The 16263-nt window shown below is 49.9% G+C and overlaps 1 protein-coding gene across 1 annotated transcript in view; it reads left to right on the top strand.

Annotated features, from left to right (window-relative positions):
• The window catches only part of LOC140455370 (macrophage mannose receptor 1-like), a 72761-nt gene that overhangs the window by 44887 nt on the left and 11611 nt on the right, over positions 1–16263 (top strand). Inside the window, exons 3-8 of the mRNA XM_072550173.1 lie at positions 484–573; positions 2835–3200; positions 8678–8791; positions 11544–11900; positions 12857–12985; positions 15475–15828. Coding sequence (XP_072406274.1) covers positions 534–573; positions 2835–3200; positions 8678–8791; positions 11544–11900; positions 12857–12985; positions 15475–15828 — 1360 coding nt within the window. The 5' untranslated portion in view covers positions 484–533. The remainder of the gene's footprint in view (positions 1–483; positions 574–2834; positions 3201–8677; positions 8792–11543; positions 11901–12856; positions 12986–15474; positions 15829–16263) is intronic.

Raw genomic sequence — 16263 nt, 5'->3', positions numbered from 1 at the left:
AAGATTTACCCCAGAGTCAAATATGACACTGGAGGGTTGCCAACAGGGCTAGTTTAGTTTCAGACTGTTTCAAGGGAGAGGGAGAGAGTCAGCAGTAAGGGAATAGAGTTTGGATTGAAAGCAGTGGGTTTTAATCTTCAATAGGAAGACGTCATTGCTCACTCAATAGTGGGTGTCAGACTGGCAGTCCTTGGTAGAGCTTGCAAAGGATAATCTGCCCCTGCCCCTTGTTTAGTTATGGGTGGCATTTGAGTTTCCCGTCTCTTGTATGCTAGCATGTCGAATTCCGTGTTGTACCGAGGATATATTTCAGTAAAGTTCTTCCGGAGTTTATTGCTGGGATTTGACCAGAGTTCAGAATTTGTTGCCTGCTGCACCCGGCACCCCCCCAACAGCCCACCACCCCTCCCCCAAATACTTACTTCTGCTTGCAATGGAGTCCCCTTGGACTAGTCTTTGTGGTTGGCTTGTTCTGTTTTTCAGTTGCCACTGTACGGGTCTGAGTATCTGGGCCAGTTTTAGCCGCTGAAAGCATGACCGGATTACGGTTGCTCCTCATGTTCTTGGCCGAAGGTAAGCCCGCTCGCTCGTTTCTCATCAATTTTGTCTGCCTATGAGGACAGTAAGAGCCTGCTTTAAAATTGACCCTGCCCATGTTGTTTCCCAACTTAATGCTGTTCACGAAATACTGACTGCACGAGAAGCATGGCATTCCAACCGGAACTCCATCACAAACACATTGACTTGGGTACTATTTACTACCCCCTGAGTAAAAGAACAGGAAGTGACATCACCACAGGAAATTGCATCACCACAGGAAATGATGTCATCAGTCCAAGGAAACCCAAACACAAATAGAGAGCAGGCCATGCCATCAGTGCTTCATGCGGAGGGTCATTGATGATAATACCGAGTATAGTGACGAAACATCTGAAAACGAACCTTCCAGCTTGGCGAGCAAACCTACACCCACTGACCGTACATTTCTTTAACTTTGTGAGTCTCGCTCTGATAATGTCCTTTTCTGCTCACACACTCATGTGCCTGCTCACGCACTGAGCCCCTGAGCTTTCTCTGCTATTCCTCCTTTTCCCTCCCTTCCTCTTAGACTTTCTCCCCACCCTCCACTCCCATTCTGCCCTCTTTAGTAATCATTGGATAAGTTGGGTCGAAGGGTCGGTTTCTGTGCTGCACATCAGTATGACTCCAAAGACTCTGGTCTGCCCTGGCTCCCATTCTGAACTTGCACTGAAGTTTAGGGCCCTCCCTAGTGGGAAGAGTTGGTCAGTGCAGGTAATTTCATAACTGCACTGACTGCTTTCAGCCACCAGATGGAGGAGGGTTAAACTTTCAGAAGTTATTTTGCAGACTTGTATTCTTTTTATGTTTTAAAGTTTATTTTATACTCAAGATGATTTTACTGATGAGTGTTGGCATTTACAACTGCAAACCATTCCAACGTAAAAAATATTTTAAAGCTGTTTGCTGCTGATCCCCAAGTACCCGACTGTGCGGCATTCCTTTTATGGTTTATTTTGCAAATTTATTTTAGTGAGGAACATACAGTGCTGAAAATGCACAGTGCAGTGTTTCAGGCCTTGCATGGTTTTTGTCAGCGGGGAACGGCCAAAGGAACCTCATGCCGGATGAACACTGATTTCCGAGAGGGACCTGCAACGCATTTGAAGTCATTTCCCGCAAAGTTGTGATGGTCAGGATTGGGGACACAACTTTAAATGAGGACTTATATCAACAGGATAATGACAGAAGCTGTAGACACAGTGGGCGATAGGCAAAAGTGAGGACTGCAGATGCTGGAAACCAGAGTTTAGATCAGAGTCTGGTGCTGGGAAAGCACAGCAGGTCAGGCAGCATCCGAGGAGCAGGAAAATCAACGTTTCGGGCAAAAGCCCTTCATCAGGAATAGAGGCACGGAGCCTCTGGGGTGGAGAGTTAAATGGGGGGGGGGGGGGAGGGGGGGGTGTGGTGGGGCTGGGGAGAAGGTAGCTGAGAGTACAATAGGTGAATGGGGGTGGGTATGGAGGTGGTGGGTCAGAGAGAAGGGTGGGGGAAGGTAGCAAAGAGTACAATAGGTGAATGGGGGTGGGGATGGAAGTAGGGTGGAGCGGATCAGTGGGAAGGGAGATTGGCAGGTAGGACAGGTCATGAGCTGCATATACAACCGATCGCTGCTGTGGTCTCTGCATTACTCTAGGTTTGCAGAGTTTTCCCAGATAAGTTAGATCAGCAGAAGAACTGCTGATTTTGAGATTTGGGGAGGGAAGGCTTTTGAGGATCAGAGCACAAGGTTCAGTAGCCAGAGCAACACAGGAGAATGATGTGTTGTCTTTTATTCCACGTAGGAAGAGGAGGAGGCCACTCAGCTCCTCAAACCTGTCGTGTGATTCAGTCACTGAGGAATTCGGTAGCTCAATAGCTAGCACTGCTGCCTCACAGCGCCAGGACCCAGGTTCGATTCCATCCTCAGACGACTGACTGTGTGGAGTTTGCACACTCTCCCCGTGTCTGCGTGGGTTTCCTCCGGGTGCTCCGGTTTCCTCCCACAGTCCAAAGATGTGCAGGTTAGGGTGGATTGGCCGTGCTAAATTACCCATGGTATTAGGTGCATTAGTCAGAGGGGAATGGGTCTGGGTTGGTTCCTCTTCGGCGGGTCGGTGTGGACTGGTTGGGCCGAAGGGCCTGTTTCCACACTGTAGGGGAATCTAACCTTAACAAAAAAACCCTAAACACCACATGGTTAGACACGCGAGGATCAGCAGAAAATCGATTCCCCCACCTGCGTTAAAAATAACCCACGCTCCCGTCCTTTCAAGGTCTCTCCCAGATCACATACTCCGGGAAAGAGTATCACTTGATTGAGGAGCCGAGGAGCTGGTCCGAGGCCTGGGATTATTGCCGGAGTGAGTATACCGATCTGGCCAGTGTGCTGAGCCCAGCAGAAGGAACAGTCCTCGATTACCTGCCAGTGCCGGAGGAAGGCACCTGGATCGGCCTGTACAATGACCAGCAGTTCCCCGACGGCTGGAAATGGACCACGGGAGAGCAGTTCAGCTACTCCAACTGGGCGGACTCCTACCCCGGGGAATTCAGCAGCAGCTTCCCCGTCTGCGTTTACTTGAGGCAGGGCCAGTGGTTCGACCTGGAGTGCAGCGTCCCGTTGGCCTCCATCTGTTACACAGGTACTAGCTCTGTTATAGAGTTGTAGAGTCATAGAGATGTACAGCATGGAGACAGACCCTTTGGTCCAACCCGTCCATGCCGACCAGATATCCCAACCCAATCTAGTCCCACCTGCCAGCACCCGGCCCATATCCCTCCAAACCCTTCCTATTCATATACCCATCCAAATGCCTTTTAAATATTGCAATTGTACCAGCCTCCACCACATCCTCTGGCAGCTCATTCCATACACGTACCACCCTCTGTGTGAAAAAGTTGCCCCTTAGGTCTCTTTTATATCTTTCCCCTCTCACCCTAAACCTATACCCTCTAGTTCTGGACTCCCCAACCCCAGGGAAAAGACTTTGCCTATTTACCCTAACCATGCCCCTCATAATTTTGTAAACCTCTATGAGGTCACCCCCTCAGCCTCCAACACTCCAAGGAAAACAGCCCCAACCTGTTCAGCCTCTCCCTGTAGCTCAACCCCTCCAACCCCGGCAACATCCTTGTAAATCTTTTCTGAACCCTTTCAAGTTTCACAACATCCTTCCCATAGGAAGGAGACCAGAATTGCATGGGAATATTCCAAAAGCAGTCTCACCAATGTCTTGTACAGCTGCAACATGACCTTGCACTCAATGCTCTGACCAATAATTACAGAAGAAACACAACTATGAGAAACACAACAGTGAGTGAGCTCCACTGGTTTGTGAGGCAGAGTGATGCCGAACAGTGTGGGTGCAGTTCCTATAGTGGCTGAGGAGTGCCAGATGGAGATTAATTTGGATAAAGGTGAGGTATTGTACTTGGGTAAAACAAAGAGGGGCAGCATTTATACAAATAATAAGAGGGCCCTGGATGGTGTTGTAGAACAGAGAGACCCAGGGGTTCATAGAACATAGAACATAGAACAATACAGCACAGAACAGGCCCTTCGGCCCACGATGTTGTGCCGAACTTCTATCCTAGATTAAGCACCCATCCATGTACCTATCCAAATGCCGCTTAAAGGTCGCCAATGAATCTGACTCTACCACTCCCACGGGCAGCGCATTCCATGCCCCCACCACTCTCTGGGTGAAGAACCCACCCCTGACATCTCCCCTATACCTTCCACCCTTCACCTTAAACTTATGTCCCCTTGTAACACACTGTTGTACCCGGGGAAAAAGTTTCTGACTGTCTACTCTATCTATTCCTCTGATCATCTTATAAACCTCTATCAAGTCACCCCTCATCCTTCGCCGTTCCAACGAGAAAAGGCCGAGAACTCTCAACCTATCCTCGTACGACCTACTCTCCATTCCAGGCAACATCCTGGTAAATCTTCTCTGCACCCTCTCCAAAGCTTCCACATCTTTCCTAAAGTGAGGTGACCAGAACTGCACACAGTACTCCAAATGTGGCCTAACCAAAGTCCTGTACAGCTGCAACATCACCTCACGACTCTTGAATTCAATCCCTCTGCTAATGAACGATAATACTCCATAGGCCTTCTTACAAACTCTATCCACCTGAGTGGCAACCTTCAAAGATCTATGTACATAGACCCCAAGATCCCTCTGTTCCTCCACCTGACCAAGAACCCTACCATTAACCCTGTATTCCGCATTCTTATTTGTTCTTCCAAAATGGACAACTTCACACTTGGCAGGGTTGAACTCCATCTGCCACTCCTCAGCCCAGCTCTGCATCATATCTAAGTCCCTCTGCAGCCGACAACAGCCCTCCTCACTGTCCACGACTCCACCTATCTTTGTATCATCTGCAAATTTACTGACCCACCCTTCGACTCCCTCATCTAAGTCATTAATAAAAATTACAAACAGCAGAGGACCCAGAACTGATCCCTGCGGAACTCCACTTGTAACTGGACTCCATGCTGAATATTTACCATCTACTACCACTCTCTGACTTCGACCGGTTAGCCAGTTTTCTATCCAATTGGCCAAATTTCCCTCTATCCCATGCCTCCTGACTTTCCGCATAAGCCTACCATGGGGAACCTTATCAAATGCCTTACTAAAATCCATGTACACTACATCCACTGCTCTACCCTCATCCACATGCTTGGTCACCTCCTCGAAGAATTCAATAAGACTTGTAAGGCAAGACCTACCCTTCACAAATCCGTGCTGGCTGTCCCTAATCAAGCAGTGCCGTTCCAGATACTCGTAAATCCTATCCCTCAGTACCCTTTCCATTACTTTGCCTACCACAGAAGTAAGACTAACTGGCCTGTAATTCCCAGGGTTATCCCTATTCCCTTTTTTGAACAGGGGCACAACATTCGCTACTCTCCAGTCCCCTGGTACCACCCCCATTGCCAGTGAAGACGAGAAGATCATTGCCAACGGTACTGCAATTTCCTCTCTTGCTTCCCACATAATCCTAGGATATATCCCGTCAGGCCCGGGGGACTTGTCTATCCTCAAGTTGTTCAAAATGTCCAACACATCTTCCTTCCTAACAGATATCTCTTCTAGCTTATCAGTCCGTTTCACACTCTCCTCTTCAGATACATAAGTCTTTGAAGTTTGCGTCACATATAGACAGGGTGGTTAAGAAGGCACTTAGCACCTTTACCTTCATTGCTCAGTCCTCTGAGTACAGGAGTTAGGACTTTAAGTCAAGATTGTACAGGAGGTTGGTGAGGCCTGGAATACTGCATCCAGTTCTGATCACCCTGTTATAAGAAGGATATTATTAAACTGGAGAGAAACTAGGAGAAAGTGAGGACTGCAGATGCTGGAGACCAGAGTTGACAAAATGTGGTGCTGGAAAAACACAGCAGGCCAGGCAGCATCCGAGGAGCAGGAGAATTGACGTTTCGGGCATAAGCCCTTCTTCAGGAATGATTCCTGAGGAAGGGCTTATGCCCGAAACGTCGATTCTCCTGCTCCTCGGATGCTGCCTGGCCTGCTGTGTTTTTCCAGCACCACATTTTTCAACCCTTAAGCTGGAGAGGGTTCAGAAGAGATTTACCAGGATGTTGCCAGGTATAGAGCGTTTACATTGTAAGGAGAGGCTGGATAGGCTGGGACTTTGCTCGCTGGAGCGTGGGAAGTTGAGGGCTGACCTTATAGAGGTTTATAAGACCATGAGGGATATACATCAGGTGATTGGCAAGGCTCTTTTCCCTAAAGTGGGGGAGATCAAAACAAGGGGAGCATTTTTCTGAGGTGATAGGAGAAAGATTTGAAAAGAGCATGTGGGGTAACATTTTTTTGCACAGAGAGTGGTTCGTGTGTGGAATGAACTTCCCGAGGAGGCGGGTACAGTTATAACATTTAGAAGGCATTGAGCAGGAAAGGTTTGAAGGGATATGGGTCAGGAGCAGGCAGGTGGGACGAGTTTAGTTTGGGAACATGGTGGGTGTGGACTGGTTGGACCGAAGGGTCTGTGTCCGTGCTGTGTGGCTCTGTAATTGCAGAAGGCGTAACCATTGTCCATTCACTCTCTCTGTCCAAAGCCCTGAACCTAGCATCCAGGTGAAGGAGTGTTCCTACTCATCCTACTCATCAACAAGACCAAACGCAAGGCCTCCTCTCTGTCCGTCCCTCTCTGCTTGACGTTTTCAGAAACCGCCGTGCTCTCGCTCTAACCTCCCCACCCCTGGGCCTACTGTGGAGTTCCTACACACACTGGAGAATTACTACCCCATCCTCCGCCGAGGGCAGTTGGAGGGGCTGTGGGCCACCACCAATCAGGAGAAGGAAATGCCCCAGGCCACGCCCCGTTCAGAAATAGGTTTTCCATGTTGGAAAAAAGTCCCGAACGATGGGTTTCTCTGGGGATTGCAACCAGAGTCCTCATCTGACAATACAATCTGTTTTGCTGCACCGTATGTTTTGCTGTGGGTGTCTCTGTGGGATGATAGAACAGTTGATGGTCATTTGTTAAATGATACATCATCTTGTTAAGTGTTTCAATAAACCGTTCATTTTTGTTGCATTTTAGCTATAAATAGAATAAAGTGTGTTTTGATTAAACTTAATGGTGGACTAGTTGAAACACATAGGTTCATAAAGCACAGAAACAGAACTTTCGGCCCAACCAGTCCACGCCAACCATAATCCCAAACTAAACGAGTCCCACCTACCTGCTCCTGGCCCCTTTTCCCTCCAAACTTTTCCTGTTCATGTACTTATCCAATGTCTTTTAAATGTTGTAACTGTCCCCACACGCGAACCACCCTCTATGTAAAACATTTGTCCCTCATGCCTTTTTTAACCTTTCAAATGTGCCCCCCAAGTCTTGAAATCTCCCCATGCCATTAGTAAGCTTGCAGATGACACTAAAGTCGGTGGAGTAGTGGACAGTGTGGAAGAATGTTACAGGTTGCAGGGGGACTTGGATAAACTGCAGAATTGGGCTAAGAGGTGGCAAATGGAGTTCAATGCAGCTAAATGTGAGGTGATGCACTTTGGGAAGAATAACAGGAAAGCAGAATACTGGGTCAATGGAAAGATTCTTGGTCGTGTGGATCTTGGAGTCCATGTACATAGATCCCTGACAGTTGCCACCCAGGTTGACAGTACTGTAAAGAAGGCATACGGTGAATTAGGTTTTATTGGTAGATGGATTGAGTTCCGGAGCCGTAATGTCATGCTGCAACTGTACAAAACGCTAATGCGGCCGCACTTGGAATATTGTGTACAGTTCTGATTGTCCCATTACAGGGAGGATGTGGAAGCATTGGAAAAGGTGCAGAGGAGATTTACCAGGATGTTTCCTAGTCTGGAGGGAAGCTGTATTGAGGAAAGGCTGAGAGACTTGGGTCTGTTCTCATTGGAAAGAAGAAGGCTAAGGGGGGATTTAATAGAGACATACAGGATGATCAGAGGGTTAGTTAGATGATCAGTGAGAGTCCTTTTCCTAGGATGATGACGTCAGCTTGTACGAGGGGGCATATTGACTGGTGATAGTTTTAAGCCAGATGTCAGAGGCAGGTTCTCTACTCAGACAGTGGTAAGGGTGTGGAATGCCCTACCTGCCAATGTAGTCAACTCAGCCACATTAGGGAGATTTAAACAATCCTTGGATAAGCACATGGATGATGATGGGATAGTGTAAGGGGATGGGCTTAGATTAGTTCACAGGTCAGTACAACATCGAGGGCTCATTGTGCGCTGTAACATTCTATGTTCTATCCCAGAGAAACGACATCCACCGGTAACACTAACTGTAGCCCTCGTTATTTAATAAGCTTCTCTAAAATCACCTCCCAACTTCCTGCATTCCAGTGAGCAAAGTCGCTGTCTATGCAGCTTTTCTTTATAACTCAAACCTTCCATCCATCTGGGACACAGTGAATTACACCTGTCTTTTAAAAATATATAAAAGTTAGGGTGTGGGCTATCTCCGTAATGTACAATGAGTGGGGTATCTGGTCTGGTCCACAGCTGTAGGCAATATCACTCAAAGCTTTGATCTCAATGAAGAACGATTGCTGGATGGATCATTTTGACCTGCAATGCTTGTATTTTAACAGATCTGAAAAAGCCTGGGTATGCCATTCCTATTGAGAGCAAAGAGTCCTCTGAAGCAAGCAGCCAGAAGATGGCAAATGCATTTGATGTCATAAATAAAAGGCACTTTAAACAAAGTAAGCAATATTTCCAGTCAACACTAAACTCTGTGATTCGCCTGCGATCGTTTCTGTTCTCGGTTGAATTGTTGACTGGGGGGAGGGGAAGATATTCAGGCTTTAGAAGGGGCACATCAGGGGTCTTTGTGAAACGAGAGAATCAGGAATGGGAGTCGGCCATTTGACCTCTTGAGCTGCTCCTGCCATCCCACAAGATTAACTCCACTTTGACTTTACGTTGTTTCCCCCCCCACCACGCTCCTCGCCCCCCCCCCCCACCACAGACACTCCAGTTGATCAAAAACTGGTTTAACTCAGTCTTATTTAGATTTCGACTTTTTTGTCATGTCTGGACAGTGCAGGACAACAGTGAAGAGTGTTCAACGTTGTCACGCACAGCGCCATCTTAGGTGCAGGCACCTGGGCACACAAACTTACCATTGAGGTAGAGAGACAAATAAGGAACAAACTTAAAAGTAAAACATTACAGTCCCTCTCAGTACAGTGTAAAAAGTATAAAGAGATAAAGTTAAAAGTTCAAACACTGCAGCTCACAAGAATGGTCCCAGGAATGAAAAGCTTAATATATGAGGAATGTTTGAGGACCGTGGCCCATTACTCGACGGAGTTTAGTAGGATGAGGGGTGATCGAATAGAAACATACGGAATACTGAATGGCCTGGACAGAGTAGATATTGGGAAGATGTTTTCATCGGTGGGAGAGACTCTGACCCAAGGGCACAGCCTTCGAGTAAAGGGAAGACCTGTTAGAATGGAGATAAGGAGAAACTTCTTCAGCCAGAGAGTGGGCAATCTACGGAATTCATTACCACAGAAGGCTGGGCAGGCCAGGACATTGAGTATATTTAAGGCTGAGATAGATATGCTCTTGATTGTCAAGGGGATCAAGGGTTATGGGGAGAAAGTGGGAGAATAGGGTTGAGAAACCCATCAGCCCTGACTGAATGGCAGAGGAGACTCAATGGGCTGAATGGCCTAATTTCTGCTCCAATGTCTTACGGTCTTTCTACAAGTGTTAGTCATCTTACTAACTTAGCCGTGAGGTAGGAAGAGGGATTGGAAAAGTTAGCCCTAGTCTCCTGAGAAAGGTGAAGCCTGTGATGTTCTCATTTAAAAGGTCGGAAGTGGGTACTGTCATTCCTGATGAAGGGCTTTTGCCCGAAATGTTGATTTTTCCTGCTTTTCCAATACCACTCTAACCATGTTCTCAAATGACAGGTCTAGCATATGAGGAACGGCTGAGGATACTGGGATTGTTTTCGTTGGAGTTTAGAAGATTAAGGGGAGACTTAATAGAGACGTACAAAATAATACATGGCTTGGAAAGGATGGACGCTAGGAAATTGTTTCCGTTAGACAAGGAGACTAGGACCCGTGGACACAGCCTTAGAATTACAGGGGGTAAATTCAGAACAGAAATGCGGAGACATTTCTTCAGCCAGAGAGTGGTGGGCCTGTGGAATTCATTGCCACGGAGTGCAGTGGAAGCCGGGACGCTAAATGTCTTCAAGGCCGAGATTGATAGATTCTTGTTGTCTAGAGGAATTAAGGGCTACGGGGAGAATGTGGGTAAGTGGAGCTGAAATGCGCATCAGCCATGATTAAATGGCGGAGTGGACTCGATGGGCCGAATGGCCTTACTTCCACTCCTATGTCTTATGGTCTTATGGTCTTATTTAAGCCAATCAAGCTGAGGCCCCAGTCAGTAGCTGGGGAGAAATGACTGCCTTTGGTGCAAGGGACAATAGGCTGGTCGTCCAAACCTCAAAACCATTGGCAAATTAACTACAGGGTGATTGAGAAGAGTGTTTCTCACCCACAGACTTGCTCAGAAACATCACCCAAAAAAGTGCTGAGTGCTGATTGCATTAATAATTGGGAAAGAGTGATCTAGTTCTGGACTCCCCAACCCCAGGGAAAAGACTTTGTCTCTTTACTCTAACCATGCCCCTCATAATTTTGTAAACCTCTATAAGGTCATCCCTCAGCCTCCGATGCTCCAGGGAAAACAGCCCCAGCCTGTTCAGCCTCTCCCTATAGCTCAAATCCTCCAACCCTGGCAACATCCTTGTAAATCTTTTCTGAACCCTTTCAAGTTTCAAACATCTTTCCGATAGGAAGGTGACCAGAACTGCACACAATATTCCAAAGGTGGCCAAACCAATGTCCTCCCAATATGACCTCCCAACTCTTGTACTTAATGGTCTGACCAATAAAGGCAAGCATACCGAACGCCTTCTTCACTATCATGGAGGAGAAGGGAGATTTTTGGGGCCTGGGCATTAAGGAAAAAACGGGTCTACAGGATTAGGCCTGACTGCTCCCTCAAGGAGTCAGTACTGAATGAGTCTCCCTCAGCACAATCTTAGGCAAGCTCATCCGTGGTTTCATTAGGCGCCAAATTATAATGATGGTTGCCGTGGAGCCAGAGGGATTGTGGGATGGTCAGTTTGCATGTTGCTGTGATCTGAAAGGATCTGACCTGGAAGGTGGGAGCACATTCAATGGGAACTTTCGAAAGGGGTTTGGGGAACTCACTGGCATAGAGGGAGAGACGGGATGAGTGAGAGAGAGAGAGAGAGAGAGAGAGAGAGCCGGGCCAGTGGGAGAGGAACAAGGCGGAGTGGGACTCACTGGGAAGTCTTTTGAAAGAGGCCAGCATTAGGCCGAAGGGCCGGGCATATGCGATTCTGTGAAATCCCGACCCTGGAACAACCCCAAGGTAAAAGCAGTGAGGTATTCCTTTCAGCTCGGTTCCAGCCCATCGTCAGCGAGGACAGGGTCTACTTCCTCATCGAGGATGAGAAGAGCTGGACGAAGGCCTGGAACCACTGCCGGAGCCAGTACACCAACCTGGTGAGCGTGAGGAACGCCGAGGATGCCAGGTTCATTGCCTCGCTGCCTCACGAGCCCCAATGGATCGGGCTGTACAACGACGGGCTGTCCGGATGGATGTGGTCCAACGGAGACAAGATCGGCTACACCAAGTGGGCGCTCTGGCACCCCTACAGCTTCAATAGCACCCTGCCCATGTGCGGCGCCATGCTGGACGGTGAATGGCACGAAGCCGACTGCGATTTCCCATTTGCCTTCATCTGCTACAAAGGTAACCCCATACACTCTGTCCGCAGTGCGACTTCGGCTCCCTACAGTGTGGACACAGACCCTTCGGCCCATCACCCAGCCTCCGAAGAGTAACCCACCCAGACCCATTCCCTCTACATTGCCCCCTGACTCGTGCACCTAACACTACAGGCAATTTAGCGCAGCCTAATCCACCTTAACCTGTGCACCTTTGGATTGTGGGAGGAAACCCACGCAGACGCCGTGGGGAGAATGTACAAACTCCACACAGACAGTTGCCTGAGGCGGGAATTGAACTCGGGTCCTTGGCGCCGTGCGGCAGCAGTGCCAACCACTGAGCCACTGTCCCACCCTGAGATTCAAGGAGGCAGCTCACCGCCACCTTCTCGAGGGGCCACTTGGGTGGGAGGATGACAGGTGCTGGTCAAACCATCGGTGCCCACAGGTCAAACTCACCAAAAGGAGGGTTACGTGGAACATGAACCCTGGCACAGGCCTGTTGGCATGACTGTCTGCTCCTGTGCGTTGTATGATTGGCGCACTCCAGAATTAGCTTCTGAATTTAGAATCCCTACAGTGTGGAAACAGGCCCTTCGGCCCTCCGAAGGGTAACCCATCCGGACCCATTCCCCGACCCTATATTTACCCCTGACTAATGCACCCAACCTACACATCCCCTGAACACTACGGGGCAATTTAGCACAGGCCAACCCACCCTGACCAGCACATCTTCGGACTGTGGGAGCAAACCCATGCAGAGACGGGGGCGGGGGGGGGGGGGGGGGGGGAGGGGGGGGGGGGGGAGAACGTACAAACTCCATCCAAGACACAGTCGCACCCCCCCGCCCCCCCCCCCCCCCCACCCCCGAGTCTGGCATCGAACGTGAGGCAGCAGCGTGAACCCACTCAGCCCCGAAGTTGAGCCGTGGGGGAATTTCCACCGCCCGGAGCTCATCCGCATTTCCTCTGCCCCCGCAGACCTGAAAGCACAGTCGGAAGCCAGGCCCGGAAAAGTCAGACATCCCGGGAAACTGAGACCGCCCGGGAGCGGTGAGGTGCTGTCTGTGCCCAAGAAGGTGGCCGCCAGTGGTGCCTCCGTGAATGTAGGTAGGGACACCTGGAGCGCTCGGGCGGACCTCGCTTCTCGCCGGGAGTGGGGGGGAGGGTGGTAGGGGGGGAGGGTGGTGGGGGTGGTGGGGGGGTGGACGCGGCCACAGTTACAGAGTTTGAAACATTTGGATAGGTGCCGTGAAGAGGAAAGGGGGTACGGGGCCAGGAAGCAGGCGGGGCAGGATGAGTTTAGTCTGGGATAGTAGACTGGGTGGACCGAAGGGTCTGTGTCCGTGCTGTACGGCTCTCCCGCATCTACGACTCAATGGCTACAGTCCGATTGCACCCCCCAAGTCCCACACTCTCGCCTATTCCCCTCCCAGCCCTCGGAATTGCACTGGCGCCATTGCTTGAGGGCACCTGATTTCCCCCTCTGCGGTGTAGCCCCCCCCTCACTCACTCACTCACTCCCTCACTCCATCCCTCCCTCACTCCTTCACTCCCTCACTGAGCTCATCTGCTGGTGAAACCCTCATGGCTCCAGCTCGATGGGCTCATCCATTGGACTATTTAACCTCCGTCAAGTCCAACTCGGCTGCGAGCCTCCTAATCCATGACCGATTCCTGTTTCCTCATTCCTCCCCCGTGCTGCTGAGCTCTGCTTCTCAAAATTCTCATTCTCATTTCTCAGTCTGTGCCTGACCCGGTCACTTATTTCCTAAACCTCCGCACCTTCCCACCTTAAGACCAACCTCTCTGTCTGAGACGTCAGACCATCCATGCCGAATTCGGCTATGCAATGCTCCTACAAAGTGCCCTGAATTGTTTTACCAAAGGAGCTCAATAAATGTCGTTTCGGATCATCAGTCAGGCTTGCTGGATGCTGTTCACATTAGCTTAATAATCAAGAAAAACCTAGAATCCCTACGGTGTGGAAACAGACCCTTCAGCCCAACGGGTCCACAGTGACTCTCCAAAGAGTATCCCACCCAAACCCATTCCCCTACATTTACCCCAGACTAATGCACCAAACCTGCACATCCCTGAACACACTGTGCAATTTAACATGGCCCTAACCTGTGCATCTTTGAAGTGGGGGAGGAAACCCACACAGACACGGGGGAGAATGTGCAAACTCCACACAGACAGTCGCCCCAAGGCTGGAATCGAACCTGGGTCCCTATCACTGTGAGGCAGCAGGGCTAACCACTGAGCCACCGTGCTGCCCCAATTTAAGAACCCAATGATGACCAAGAATCCATTGTCAGGAAAAGCCCATCTGGTTCACCAATGTGCTTCAGGGAAAGAAACTGCCATCCTTACCTGGTCTGGCCTACATGTGACTCCAGACCCAGAGCCACGGGGTTGACTCTTGACTGGAATTAGGAATGGGCAGTAAATTCTAGCCTGACCAGTGACGTCTATGTCCCATGAATGATTTTTTTAAAAAAGTACTGGCTATATAAATGCTGTAGCTAAAAGCAAGGGTCAGAGGTCAGGAATCCTGCATTTCCTGACTCCCAAAGCCTGTCCACCATCTACAGGGCACAAGTCATAGAATCATAGAATCCCTCTGGAAACAGGCCATTTGGCCTGACAAGTCCACACTGACCCTCCAAAGAGTATCCCACCCAGACCCATTCCCTTATCCTATTACTCTACATTTACCCCCTAGCTAACCTACACCTCCCTGAACACTACGGGGCAATTTAGCATGGCCAATTCACCCTAAGCTGCACATCTTTGGAGTCAGCATGTGATGGAATACTCCCCACTTGCTTGGATGGGGGCAGCTCCAACAACACTCAAGATGCCCAACACCATCCAGGACAAAGCAGACCCCCCCCCCCCCCCCCACGCCCCCACTTGATGGGCACCACATCCACAAGCATCCACTCCCTCCACCACCGATGCTCAGTAGCAGCAGTGTGTACTATCTACAAGATGTACTGGAGCAATTCACCAAAACTGCTGAGACAGCACCTTCTGGTTATGCCGAATTTGGCTATGCAATGCTCCTACAAAGTGTCCTGAATTGTTTTACCAAAGGAGCTCAACTGGAAGGACAAGGGCAGTGGATACGTGGGAACACCACCCCCCCCCACCGTGCAAATTCCCCTCCAAGCCACTCACCGACCCGATGTGGAAATGTATCGGCTGCTGATCCTGGAATTCCCTCCCTAACATCATGTTGACATGGACTGCAGTGGTTCAAGAAGGAAGCTCACCACCACTTTCTCAGGGACAGCTGAGGGATGGGCAATAAACGCTGGGCAAATCCCATCAACGAATCCCAGCATGACACCTTTTCTGCCACACGTTCATTAGGACCGCCAGATTCCTCTGTACCTGCAGCACCCTTGCCTTTACATTGTTGCAACAAGCAGCCATCTTCCTCTGTTGTTCATCTCAGGTGGGATGGACGGGAGGGAAGAGGGGGGGAGGCGTGTGCGTTGGGAAGGCCTACTGTCGGTGGTGGGGGCGGGGGCAGAGTATTCTGAAGCAAATGGAAACCACAGTCTTGTGTGACTCCCATTCCCCAACAGGAGCCAGCTCCAAGAGGACGTACCACAAGATCCACCTGGAGAAGACCTGGTCAGATGCCCGGGACTACTGCATGCTCCATCACACGGGGCTCCTGAGCATTCGCAACAAACAGGAGAACACGGTCGCCAGCAGGCTCTACGAGGAGATCAAGCTGGGCTGGTGCGGCCTGTACAACGACCAGAGGACCAACAGCGGCTGGAAGTGGGCAAACGGCGACCCGGTCGGCTACACCAACTGGAAGCCGGGGAACCCTTACCGCTACAACATCATGGCCCCCGTCTGCGTCTACATCCAGGAGGGCAGGTGGAGTGACGCCCCCTGTCGCTTCCTGTTCCCCTTCGTGTGCTACACGGGTAAGGGGCGCCCGCAGATTGGTTGCCACGTCGCCAGAAGGCCATTTGGCCCGTCATTGCCCATGCCAGCCCTAGAGTCGTACAGCACAAAAAACTGATTGGTCCAACTTGTCCACGCCGACCACATATCGCAAACGAACCTCCTCCCGTATGCCCATAATTCCTCTACGTCTACGTCTACCATTAAATGACATAAATGTACACTGCTCAAAGCCATTTGGATATGGCTGCTTGCAGGGAACGTTTTGGTTTGTGTGACCAGCCTGGGCCGAAGGACCTGTCTCCGTGCTGTAGGACTCTGACTCTAAGTCCCCAACTTACCTGTCTTTTGGAACCAGAAAAGACCGATCAAGTTCCAGTACTTAACAAGAACCACGGTTTATTACAAACAACTGTATCCTAGTCATGAGTGGAATTGTAGATTCCCTCCTCAAT

The sequence above is a fragment of the Chiloscyllium punctatum genome, chromosome 30, assembly GCF_047496795.1.
Source record: "Chiloscyllium punctatum isolate Juve2018m chromosome 30, sChiPun1.3, whole genome shotgun sequence".
NCBI lineage: Eukaryota > Metazoa > Chordata > Chondrichthyes > Orectolobiformes > Hemiscylliidae > Chiloscyllium > Chiloscyllium punctatum.
This window is presented reverse-complemented; position numbering and strand designations above follow the sequence as displayed.